General features: G+C 36.5%; 3 protein-coding genes across 8 annotated transcripts; 2 read left to right on the top strand and 1 right to left on the bottom strand.

The window, feature by feature from the left end:
- The first annotated feature begins 24 nt into the window (after nucleotides 1-24).
- Nucleotides 25-2,017, top strand: LOC18030417. Of its 5 annotated transcripts, none has more exons than XR_002897053.1 (7): nucleotides 40-244; nucleotides 511-568; nucleotides 654-823; nucleotides 911-977; nucleotides 1,058-1,185; nucleotides 1,362-1,653; nucleotides 1,752-2,017. XR_002897053.1 is itself a non-coding variant. In XM_024150065.1 (7 exons), the coding sequence occupies exons 3-7, from the start codon at nucleotides 665-667 to the stop codon at nucleotides 1,773-1,775; spliced, it is 462 nt and encodes a 153-aa protein (XP_024005833.1). In that variant the 5' UTR covers nucleotides 40-244; nucleotides 511-568; nucleotides 654-664; the 3' UTR covers nucleotides 1,776-2,017. The 5 variants fall into 5 exon arrangements, 3 of the variants coding, with proteins under 3 accessions (XP_024005832.1, XP_024005833.1, XP_024005831.1); XM_024150065.1 differs by having other exon boundaries at nucleotides 1,570-1,653; XR_002897052.1 differs by having other exon boundaries at nucleotides 25-244; nucleotides 522-568; nucleotides 1,058-1,653.
- Nucleotides 2,018-6,062: 4,045 nt separating this feature from the next.
- LOC18030416 (3-hydroxyisobutyryl-CoA hydrolase-like protein 3, mitochondrial) lies at nucleotides 6,063-8,924 on the top strand. 2 transcript variants are annotated; one of them, XM_006414858.2, is made up of 10 exons: nucleotides 6,063-6,389; nucleotides 6,772-6,873; nucleotides 6,965-7,029; nucleotides 7,169-7,303; nucleotides 7,409-7,505; nucleotides 7,736-7,865; nucleotides 7,936-8,114; nucleotides 8,194-8,321; nucleotides 8,419-8,520; nucleotides 8,609-8,924. In XM_006414858.2, exons 1-10 carry the CDS (start codon nucleotides 6,161-6,163, stop codon nucleotides 8,708-8,710), a joined length of 1,269 nt encoding a protein of 422 aa, XP_006414921.1. In that variant the 5' UTR covers nucleotides 6,063-6,160; the 3' UTR covers nucleotides 8,711-8,924. The 2 variants fall into 2 exon arrangements, with proteins under 2 accessions (XP_006414921.1, XP_024005233.1); XM_024149465.1 differs by lacking the exons at nucleotides 6,063-6,389; nucleotides 6,965-7,029 and having other exon boundaries at nucleotides 6,802-6,873.
- On the bottom strand, nucleotides 8,850-11,440 carry LOC18030415. The gene is made up of 5 exons (XM_006414857.2): nucleotides 10,275-11,440; nucleotides 9,900-10,118; nucleotides 9,721-9,812; nucleotides 9,358-9,635; nucleotides 8,850-9,261 (listed from the first exon to the last, which is right to left on the bottom strand). The coding sequence occupies exons 1-5, from the start codon at nucleotides 11,403-11,405 to the stop codon at nucleotides 8,915-8,917; spliced, it is 2,067 nt and encodes a 688-aa protein (XP_006414920.1). The 5' UTR covers nucleotides 11,406-11,440; the 3' UTR covers nucleotides 8,850-8,914.
- Nucleotides 11,441-11,727: the final 287 nt, after the last annotated feature.

Raw genomic sequence — 11,727 nt, 5'->3', positions numbered from 1 at the left:
CTTCGGCAAAAACGGTGGTAAACCCGGCTGGAAAAAATATTTTGAGCGAGTTACATAGATTCGAGCGAGCGGCGTTCGTTATCGGAGTAGAGAGAGGGATGAGAGAGATAGAAGCCAGAGCTGGAGTTTTTCGCCAAGGAGGTAACGTAGGAGTAGCGAAGATGAGAGAAGAGCAAGGAGGAGAGAAGATGTTAAGGAGAAGAAGATTGATTACTCACGGTCAACCAAAGGCTACGATGATATGGTATACTGTTCTTTGTCTTTCTCTCATGATTCTTCAGCCTTTTGTTGTTGCCAGATTTTGTTTCCCCTTGTTCATACTTGCTATATTCGCCAGATTCAACTTCAGTTATTAAATTTTCCTAATGTTAGGTTCTCTTTGCTCCCTTTTGGAATTGTAATCGCAATTCTTCTTGAATAGATTTGGTTTTCGATTCTACTAATAGTTTTAAATGCTTGTAATTCCAAATCAGTTTTCAAGTGCTTGTAATTTTCAACACCTTATATCAGTTTTGATGCAGGGGATAGTCGTCAAGCAAATCCTGAAGTTCAAATTGTTGCTCCTCAGGTAAGACATCAGCAGAATGCTAGGACAATATTTTCTTACAATCCGACCTCTATTTTGGGTACTAATTTTTCTTTCTGCTTTACAGGGTACTAAAGAATGGATCGCCAAACTCGAAGTGCGACTCAGCATAACGGTGCTAAACCGGCTGGATCCGTCACCAAGCAGGTGAAGCTTGCGTCGCCGAAGAAGATATCTGGTTATGTTCCGCCGATGGTCATTTTTGTTTCCGCTCTGATTTTCCCGACGTTGTCGTCGGTTAGTGTTTTCCTTAATTTGGTTTTCTATCTCTATTGGCTTTATTCTTGTGATTTCTGGACCTGATCTGAACCTGATCAATTTTAGATTCATTGCTATCGGGACCTGAGAAGAAACATGATATCTCAAGCAGAAAATATCATTGTGGAAAATAGTGAGTATCGGGTTTCTTCTCTTAACTAATGAGTGGCATTGCCCTTTTGTTGTGATTGATTGTAATACTTTCTACCATAGATTGTCTACTAGACGCAGCAGCACCAATTCCTTCTGGAAATCAATCCTTAGAAACGGGAATTCCAGGTTACCAAAAGAAATCATTCAAATCCGCTATGCGTTATCTTCTCACTGCTTGTTCAAAACAGGTATATTTCGATTTCATTTCTGAAATTGTCTTGCAATCTGGGTTTATTATTGGAACTTGAACTACATTGATAGTCAAGGTTTTCGATTGGAATTTTTTTCTTATTAAGTCATCCTGATTTATTAATTGTCTCATCCATATATATTGTACTAAGTGGTTTTGAATCGATCTATAAAGATTTAGTGTCCACGCAATCATGAACATGTGGATATCCCATCCTCTTCTCGACTATCTTCGGTTTTCTAGTGTATCAGCTCAATAGTTTCAAATGATAGTGTCCACACAAACATGAATACATGGATACCCCCATCCCCTTATCGATCTTATAGCATCCACGCAACTACGGACATTAGTTCCTTTGAAATTGGGTTTGTTTTTTTTAAAGAAAGAAATCAAGATGGTTGATCAAAGAAGTGGTAGATTTGAAGGAAAGAACAAATTATGGTACAAATGTGAGCGTGAACAATATGTAAGTGAGCCAGATCCCACACTCATTTTTTGTCTAACCAGCCTTCTTAATCAATTTCCTGGTGCTAAGATGGTTAATAATGTTTTGGGATGATACAGGTTAAGAGATTGCAGCAGCAGTAGTAAGAGGAGATTAACTTACGGTTACACTCTAGTTCGCCGTTCATGGATTCGCCTTGCCAACTTCCCGATATGGTCAATCCTTTACCCTACATATTGTTGCCTTTGGTTTTGAAGTTTGTAAAGGACAATACAAGTAGAATGAAGAAGCAAGGAAAAATGATGTAAACAAGTAGTTATGTGGTTAATGATGTAATCCTTTACCCTACAAATTGTTGCTTTTTATTGTCGTTGGCTTTCTTCTACTTTTGTATTTACATATTCATCCAATTGTATCTACTTGCGTGGATGCTATCAAGCCTTTGGTATTTATCTATACAACATAGTTTGAGAACCATTGATTCAGATTCTTCACCTACTATATTATGACATTGACAAATTTTATATAACCAGTGATTATCTACGATAAGTAATCATATGGATTTGAATTTCTTTCACTTTCTTTTGTTTTCCCTTTTCCCCTCAAACAAAGTTCACGTCAAATAAAGTTTTAGTTATGTCCATTTAGTTATGCTCACATGGACACAATGATTAAAATGGAATTTTATAAACATATTATCAATTTTGACAAACTAATTTTACGATGCTTCCATTACTAGTATAGCTCCTCGTTGAAGACAAAAACAATTCATCACTGTAAAAGTTTTGATATATAATCGACTATAATAAGAGATTTATTTGTAATTAAAAGTGTTTCCATTGTTCCTTTTCGTTATGTGCCAGGAAAGTGAAGTATGGTTTTTTTTAAAACAGGAATTCATCTCACTGATCTTTCACTCACATTGCTTGTGTGTAGACCTGCACAGAAACTATTAGCTTCTATGTGAAAAAATCAGATATGAAAGAAAAACGAAAACACATACGTATACTCAACTTTCTTGCACACCTGTTTTGAAACCCACCACACCAAAAAACAGGCAAGAGTTAAACAAAAAAAACTGGCTTTGAAGCTCAATTGCTTAGTTTTGGTTTCCCCTCTAAGTAAGTAAATTAATATTATAGTTCTTATTAAGAATAGGATGGCACTTAAGCTTATGAAATATGAAACAGAGGATTATTACATAGCTTTCCTTTGTCAGTTTGTTTTTTAGATGATTCAGAAAATCTATGTGTCTTAGCAAATCCTTAACGGCTGCAACGTAACAAGTTCTAATCACTATCTATGTCTTCTTGAAGCTCGAGACGCGGACGCTTGAGGAAGTGAATGAAGTGTTAGTGGTTGACTAGAATAATGCTGGACAATAGGGTTGTAACGTTAGAGAATGGAGACGTTGATGTCACGATGCTTAAAGATGTAAACGGGAAATGAGATACAGGTGTGTGTGTGTTAGATAGAAGTATGTGTGTATTGGATATATCTCTGAAGATCGATACAGAGTTGGCTCTTAAGGTCGGAAGAAGGACAAAACGAGCCTAGGAGTTAGAGAAACAGAGTATCATTTTTCTCGTATCTTTACTTTTTTCCTTCCCCGGGAAACAGAGAATCAATTAGGTGAGCTAAAGGAGAAGAGAGACATTGATGAATCTGATTACAAATAACCGTGCTTTATTTTGTAGAAAAGTAAGTAAAAACTCTAGCTACATAGCGAGTAGAAACATGGATGGAAATACAATAACTCTCCCAAACTTTCTGCGCTTTATGCACAGAGAAATGCAGAAACGTTGGGAAGTGATGTATACATACACATTTATATGGTTTCCAAATGATCAGCCAAAGTTCACACCCACACAACTTTCTTATGTCCATTTAGTTATGCTCACATGGACATGTTGATTTAAATGGTATCTTATAGACAAATTATCAATTTCAACCGCTCAGCCAAAGTTCACATCCATACAATTTTCTTATGTCCATTTAGTTATGCTCACATGGACATGATGCTTTAAATGGAATTATAAACAAATTATCAATTTCAACAATACCCGTGAAATCTTGCAACCTGAGAAGTTTATGTCAAAAGAGATCATGGCAATAATAACATCGATTTATAAGAATCATTCAAATAACACAATTACACTGCAGATTCATACAATAATCTCACAATAATCAAATTTTCAATTAAACATACATATAACTAAACTTTTCTGCAGATTTTTTTTTTGAGAAAAGGCTTCTTCTCTGCAGATTTCAGAGATTTTAACTCCACTGATCCAAATAGCTACAGATTCAACATAAGGAAAATAAGATTAACGAATCTAAGCTATAATGACAACGCTGGCCCAGATCGGATAGAATTTAGAAAGTGTTCTGAATCCAAAAGCTCAACACCCATGAAAAGAGAGATTGAGGTATGAAGAAAGAAATTCTTAGGAAACCCAGAAATTTGGAAAAAAGGAACTATAGAACTGGGTTAGGGCAACCCCGAAAGAACTGGGTTAGGGCAACCCCGAAATTTGAAAAGAGAGATGAGGAATCATGAATTTGACATATTTTTCCTGGAAATATCAACCGGGTTAGTGTAATCAATACTGAGTAAGAGAATTGTTTTTCCATTGGAAGGCGATGTCTTTGAGAAAAGAATTTTTTGAAGTTGAGAAATTGTGTTTTTTAACTGAACCTTAATGTTAAAATTCATAAATTTTGACAAGATCTACTACAAGGGGTTTTTAGAATTTCACACTTCAAATAGTACCAAAACAATTGTAAAAAATCCATCAAATTCAAAAAGTATCAATAGAAGATATTATCTTTTAAAAAGTCTTCTAAATAATAACACACTCTTTAAATCTTTTTTTAGTTCGTTTGTTTTGTGTTTTTAATATTATTATTTTCTATTAAAAATATTTTACTTTATATATAAATATTGTTATCTAAATCGTATGATATATACAATTTAGAATGAGAGATGAATAGAAAAAGGGAGGGAGAAAGATTGAAAAAGGGAGAGGTAGAGAAACTGATAGGGATAGACAGAAGGAGAAGGAGAGAGAGAAAGAGATAAAGTTTTCAGATACATGTATTTAATTGATATTAAAAACGAAGAAAAACAAGAACAATATAAAGTTGGAAAGAACAAAGAAAACAAAGGAGATAAAGAATAAGAAGAAAAAGATATAAAAAAAAATATGTGAAAAACAAAAAGAAGAAGAAGATGTTACAAGGAAAAGCATAAAAAATAATAAAAAAGTAAGAGAAGATATAAATAATAAAGAGGAGAAGGAAGAAGAAAAAAAAAATAAAGAAAACGAAGAAGAAGATGTGAAAGAAGAAAATAAGATAAATACAGAAAATAATGAAAAAAGATAAGAAAAATACAATAGAGAAAAATACACGCACAAAATCTGAGAATATACCATATGATTATTATAACATAGTAGGTATTCAAGAATCGGTACATGAAAATTAAATGATAAATAAGAGGTAAATATAGAAGATGAAAAACAATTATGTGTTGGACAAAAACTAGTGTTTGTCTTAATTCAGTTGGTTTATGAGTTTTATACATTTATTTAATAAATATTTTTTATGAGTTTCATATATTTATTTAATAAATATTTTGGATCTTTAATTATGGATGGTGTTTTGTTTTTTGGTTTTGTTTTATTTTTATCATGTATATCTCAAATGTTTGTTTTAATTTTGCATATATCTCTATGTAAGTAAGAAAACTTACATATCAACCTCAATACTGTTTACCCGCTAAATATAAATTTAAAAATTCAGATGTCTCAATACAACGTAATCTTCTTGATCACGTTCTGAAAATCCGTGGTCTGCGTAGAGCACGGACTAAACACCTAGTACAAATAAATACGAAAAAACCCTTTAGAAAAAGAAAATCTCAACATTTTCCTTTTCATTAAATCTAAAATTTCAATATAAAATTTATAGGGATTTCTGATTTCATGATTTTCCATCAGAATTTTTTTTTGTTTTTCTTTCTCTCTCAAAAGTCAAAACTTAAAAATTTTATTTATTTATTGACATTTTTAATTTATAGAGTTTTCTAAAATCTGACTGGTTATGACTGGTTGCAGTTATAAGTACGGGAGTTTGCAGAAGCAGATAACTGTGGTTTCGAACCGGACATTTATTATTGGCTAACCAGGAAATGTATAAACATATAATTATAATAAAAATACAAAATTTATATTATTATGCTAAATACATTAATTCAAAATATTAAAAAATTTATAAATAAATACTGAATAATTATTCAAAAACTAATAAATTTTATAATAACATATTTTATATCGATGGTACAGCAGAATATGAAACGGTTTAAAGCGATTTCTATGATAAAATGTAGTTAACCGCTACCTATCGTAAACGCTTACCTATCGTAAACGCTTACCGGATGAACCAATAAACACTTTGGTAGCTGCTAAATGATAAAAGTGTAACTTTTGCAATCTCCGTCACTGATGATGATGACACAGACGAATCGATGATCAAAACTTTGGCTCTACCTTTTTCTCATCGCTTCTTTTGCCCCAAACTCTCATCAATCTTCTCTACTTCTCATCACTTCTTCAGATTCTCAATCTCCGATCGTCGAACCTTCTCAGCGATGGCCGGAGCCGACGGCGACGAGTTCGTTAAAGGAAATGTTTATCCGAATGGTGTCGCTCTCATCACTCTCGATCGAACCAAAGCTCTCAACGCCATGAATTTAGGTAACTTCTTTTCTCCCCCCTTCTTCGATTTGATAACAATTTTCTCGGGTTTTAGTGTCTAATTGAATTCAAAATCCTATTTAAATGTTGCTGAAACTCTCTCTTTTACTATATGATTGTTAGTAGTGTGATTATGTTTTTTTCCATTTACATCTTTGAGATATATGTAATTGTGGCTTTTGTTGAGTTGTGATACCATTTTGGGATTTGATTAGAGAACTCAAATCGTTGAAATTGGCTTTCGAAAGAGATTTTTGTTAAGATGTAACTAATCATTGCAAATATATTAAGAAGTGTTATCTAACCACTCCCATTTGTATAAGAAAGGTTCAAGATCTTGCAAAATGAATTCAAGTATTTAACATGAATTATGGTATTACAGATATGGATTTGAAGTACAAAAGTTACCTTGATGAATGGGAATCTGATCCACGAGTCAAATGTGTTATCGTCGAAGGAAGCACACCTCGAGCTTTTTGTGCAGGTAAATGCAAATTCGTTCTTTTGAGTGGAAGCTAGTTTCTCGTATGTTTGTATAGTATAATGGATTCATATGGTATTTATGAATGGTGCAGGGATGGATATTAAAGGAGTTGCTGCAGAAATCCAAAAGGACAAATACACACCACTTGTGCAAAAGGTTCTAAATAAATCAACTGCAAAAAAAGATGTTCAGCATCATTCCTTGCTTATATCTATCTTAAAACATATGAGATGCTAGAGTTATGCAATGGATAATTTTGAAATCATCTGAATACTTTGATATTTTGCGTCCTTAGGTATTTACTGCAGAATATACCCTGATATGCGCAATTGCTGCGTACAAAAAGCCATATATCTCATTAATGGATGGTATAACAATGGGCTTTGGCCTTGGTCTTTCTGGACATGGTCGCTACCGTGTGATAACAGAGGTATAAACAAATAAAGACTTGTTCACTTGTCCTGGAACTTATTTACTACGTAGTAATTGAAATTACTAACTTGATTCATTTTCAAATTTGGTTTTTATATTCCAGAGGACGGTTCTTGCCATGCCAGAAAACGGAATCGGCTTGTTCCCAGATGTTGGTTTTTCATATATCGCCGCACACAGCCCTGGAGGAGGGTCTGTTGGTATGTTCATAGTCAAATCCTTAAACTGGCTAGAGTTGTAAGGTGCTACTATATTGAAATGATTTAGGAAAATGGCCAAAGCCAGTTACAGATTGCACTAATTTAGTGAAAATGTTTATTGCTTTTAGAAGGTGAAAGCAAAGATTATTGAAGAAGACTTTTCACCAAAATATAACAACCATTGTGGTATATTTGCTCAATGCAAAATTTTTTGCCATAACTATCTCCAGGTGCTTATCTTGGTTTAACTGGAAAAAGAATCTCCACGCCATCAGATGCACTGTTCGTCGGTCTCGGGACGCATTATGTACCATCGGAAAAGCTAGCTTCATTAAAGGAAGCCATTTTGTCAGCTGAAATGTATGTATCAATTTTTATGTGCATATCACTATTTTATCTCAGATGGCTCTCATACATGTCGGTGATGCAGTTCTGAGGATCCTAATCAAGACATCCAAGCAACTTTATCAAAATACAGCAGCAATCCTGAATCAGAGGCTCACCTTAAATCTCTTTTGCCTCAAATAGAGTCAGCCTTTAGCTCAAATAAGTCTGTTAAAGAAACAATCGAAGAGCTCAAAAAGTACCAGCAAAGCACTGAGTCTTCAGGTAATGCTTATAGAGCCTTACTATTCATGTTCTTTCTGTAGATTCTCAAGGAAACTAAAGGAGCACAGTTTGTATACAGTTGTAGAATGGGCTAGTGAGGCACTAAAAGGTTTGGAAAAAGGAGCACCGTTTTCTCTTTACTTGACACAAAAGTACTTCTCCAAAGTTGCTTGTGCCAAGGATAAAACCGAGAACGAATTAGCAACCGTGAGAATTTCAACTCTTGAAGTCTATTTATGTTTTCCTTTTCTTAAGAGACTTAAGAACGAATATTAAATTCACATATTAATTTCTTTCGTGAAAGCTTAATGGCGTGATGAAAACTGAATATCGCATCGCCCTAAGATCTGCATTGCGTGGTGATTTTGCTGAAGGCGTTAGAGCAGTTTTAATCGATAAGGATCAGGTTAGTTTATCATTCACCATCTCATGTGATTTTGTTGTTTGATAACAAACTCTCTAACTGATACTCTTTGAGAAAACTTTGTTGCTAGAATCCAAAATGGAACCCTGCAAGCGTTGAAGAGGTAGACGAAAACGAAGTGGAAGCTCTCTTTAAACCATTACGCACAGATGTGGAAGAGTTAAAGGTCTGATTCTCATTTGCGTTCTGTTCAAAGTGTGTGTCCACAAAATAATCAAACAAAACTTTAGTCATGTATTGGAGAAGCTGTCACTGTAACGACTTCAATAAATCAACTTTCTTTTCACTTATATTATGTTCGAACATAGTTGTAGAAAAAACACGAGCCACCATTGTATTGAAACGTGAGAACATTGAGGACAAAAGAAGAAGGAAATCAAGAAGAAGAAGCAGAGTTGTCGTAAGTAGATCCGACGTGGTGGATTACGAATCCATAGATTTTGCGTTTGAGCCGCTCAATCTTGTCCGTTAAAGACATGATTGCGACCGAGTTTTCCTGGTCCGACACGACCCGGTCCAACCATGTGTTGACTTGTTTCAGCTGAGACAAAACAGCAGCTATGGAACTACCATCTAAAGGACGCACTGCTGCTGCATTTTTGTTGTCTAACGACTCTTCCACGAACCCAATGAACCACATTTGCATCTCGGATTGTATGTTCGCTGCGAATTTAGCTGTCTCCTTGAAGCCATCTATGTCTGTCCACATCCCAACAATATTGTCTGAAACCACCACCAATACAGAAAGAAACTTACAGTTCCGCATTTTGCTTGGTTAGTTGGTTGAAAATGGAAACTTGTTTGGATTCAAGAACAAACCTGTCTTGGTAGAGGGTTGAGTAGGCATCGATTTCTTCGTTGACGATGGTGATTCGTTGTCATTCTGGCTTTTCACTAATGACACCACATCGAGGTTAGTAGCTAATGCAGCTTCAACCCAAAGTGAGACTGGATTTTGTTGATCAGATGACGACGAGCGGAAACTTTCTGAAGCTATCTGACTATATTTCATAACATCGTCATAGATTTTCAGAAACTGGTTGATGATTCGCAGCGGATTCTCCACTTTAGAGGCCGAAGAAAGTTCTGAAAATTTACTGAAACATTGACCAAAGCAATAGCGTCAAAGACCAAACGAAAAGTTTAACAAGATTGGTAGCCAAAGTTTGTATTTTTGTTTACCTTAAGCATCTTATGATGCACTCATTTGCATTAGCTTCCTCCAATGCTCGAGCTGCAGCTTTAGCAGAAAAGTTTCTTCTTTGCATTGCCTCCTGCATAAAATACAATCGCATGATTAGAAATGAGGAGACACTCAGACTCGAGTATGTTTTGTCTCAATATAAGCTCAATAACAAAACCTTAGCAAGTTTTGCAAGATCCCCTGAGATGCTATCCAATGAAATACTACCATCTGTCCATTTCCGATCATGATAAGTGATGCCAAGTCCTTCAAAAGCCGAGACTTCTTCTACTAAACTATTCTCTGATGAGTACGACTTCGCTTTCTCTTCACATGCCGAAGAACTACCACCACTCTTTCGCCTATTTGCATCACTGAGACGTCTCGACATCGCAGCCTGAAACAATTGTATATTATCAATTTCAATCAACCAGACAAAACACTCATGTTCCATTCACTAGAGCACCAGTAGTTCATCAGATTAAACAAAGTTTCTACCAGAAAATGATCTTCAATAAGGTGAGAATTGCTAAATCTGAGTCTTTCTTGTTACCTGAGTACGCAAAATTGCTTTAAGGTCAGGCTTATTCTTAACACTGATCTTCTCCTTCTGCTCAGTTTGAGAATTCCCATCAACAGCAGCAGCTACTTGTTCATCCCAATTCTTCCGGTTACAATTCTTCGCCGAAGATCCGACCAGAGCTTCCGAAACCTTGGAGATTCCGGCTGCAATCGCCGCCATCTTCTTCTTTCCAGAAGAATCTCCAACCATCGGAGACATTTTCAAACCACTCGAAAGCCTTCTTCCCGGAGAAATCGACATTCTTCTTCCACTAGGAGATGGATTTATCTTTCTCCCATTTGGTGATGGTTGTCTGTATCTTGACGGCACAACGATGGAAGGCTCTCTAGCAACCTTTCGATTCTCCTCACGCGCCGCCGCGAGGCTTGGCACTACACATTTCGACGGGACCGGAGAAGCGGATCTCCTCCCTTTCCCAGAAACCGCCGGTGATGGATCTCTCTCAACCGTCGTCGCTGTACCGGAACTGTTCTTCTTCCCCGATGAGACTGACCGTTGCTTAGCCGATGCTGGTGACGAGAATCTTTGTGGCGTCTGCTTAGATCTCTGATTTCGATTTTGATTACGATTCTCTTCGCTCTGGTTCACCGGAGCAAGCGCTTGTCTCCCATTGGGTTTCGGAGCCACCGCATCGCCGTCGTCGTCGTCGAATCGTTTGTTGTTTAAGTAAACGGCGATTGGGTCAAGCGAGTACTCAGATTCGGAAACCGGCTGGATCACAAAATCTCGTTTAGAACCTCGCGCGATTAACGGCTCGGGAGTTCCGACGAAAGCATGACGGCCAGCGATTGGGCGGATTCCGGCGGCGCGTGGGATTGGAGCGGCGAATTCGAGGCGTTCCAGGTAGATAAACTGGCCGAGCTGGAGACGGTTGCTGAGGATGAGATCTGTGTCGCGTTCGGAGAGAGAGACGTAGGTGGAGTTTAGAGAATCGGATATCTGGACGTAGAAGCCTTGATTGGGCCATAGATCGGAGCCGGCGAGGGCTGGTACTATTCCGGTGACTTGTAGGATCGCGGATCTGTGGTCTCCGGTTGGGCGTGTGCCGGAGTTCATGCATTGAAGGAGCTTGAGGAGGATTCCCGGCGCGAGAGACGCCATTTTTCTTGGAGAGCTTTGTGAGGTTTGATGAGAGAATGGAGATGGAGATGGAGAAGAAGACGTAGAAGAAGGATGAAAAAGTAATTGAAGCTTTTTGGGGCGTTACAAGATTCAAAATTTGAAATCACACTTTTTAATTTTTATTTTGAAATTGATATATGGAATCGCCATAACGGTAAACGAGAAATGTAACAAGTGTTTCGAATTAAAAGATCAAACTAGATTCTAGTCCGTCATTGGTGGGTGGAAGTGATTTTTGTTGGTCAAAATGAAAAATAAATCATAAATTATATCTAATTAATATTTAGATCAGTGTATAGAT

The sequence above is a fragment of the Eutrema salsugineum genome, unplaced genomic scaffold, assembly GCF_000478725.1.
Source record: "Eutrema salsugineum unplaced genomic scaffold, Eutsalg1_0 scaffold_1, whole genome shotgun sequence".
NCBI classification, from domain to species: Eukaryota; Viridiplantae; Streptophyta; class Magnoliopsida; order Brassicales; family Brassicaceae; genus Eutrema; species Eutrema salsugineum.
The sequence above is the reverse complement of the archived record's forward strand: the minus strand, read 5'-3'. Positions and strand labels throughout refer to the sequence as shown.

Bases quoted from the DNA above. Each gene is read 5' to 3' on its own strand.
- LOC18030417 (XM_024150064.1), top strand. From the start codon at position 665: ATGGATCGCCAAACTCGAAGTGCGACTCAGCATAACGGTGCTAAACCG. The intron at 824-910 runs GTTAGTGTTTTC...GATCAATTTTAG, and splicing joins TTTTCCCGACGTTGTCGTCG to ATTCATTGCTATCGGGACCT. The intron at 978-1,057 runs GTGAGTATCGGG...TTTCTACCATAG, and splicing joins AAATATCATTGTGGAAAATA to ATTGTCTACTAGACGCAGCA.
- LOC18030416 (XM_006414858.2), top strand. From the start codon at position 6,161: ATGATCAAAACTTTGGCTCTACCTTTTTCTCATCGCTTCTTTTGCCCC. The intron at 6,874-6,964 runs GTAAATGCAAAT...TGAATGGTGCAG, and splicing joins ACCTCGAGCTTTTTGTGCAG to GGATGGATATTAAAGGAGTT. The intron at 7,304-7,408 runs GTATAAACAAAT...TTTATATTCCAG, and splicing joins GCTACCGTGTGATAACAGAG to AGGACGGTTCTTGCCATGCC.
- LOC18030415 (XM_006414857.2), bottom strand. From the start codon at position 11,405: ATGGCGTCTCTCGCGCCGGGAATCCTCCTCAAGCTCCTTCAATGCATG. The intron at 10,119-10,274 runs GTAACAAGAAAG...CAATTGTTTCAG, and splicing joins AAGCAATTTTGCGTACTCAG to GCTGCGATGTCGAGACGTCT. The intron at 9,813-9,899 runs GTTTTGTTATTG...TATTTTATGCAG, and splicing joins ATCTTGCAAAACTTGCTAAG to GAGGCAATGCAAAGAAGAAA.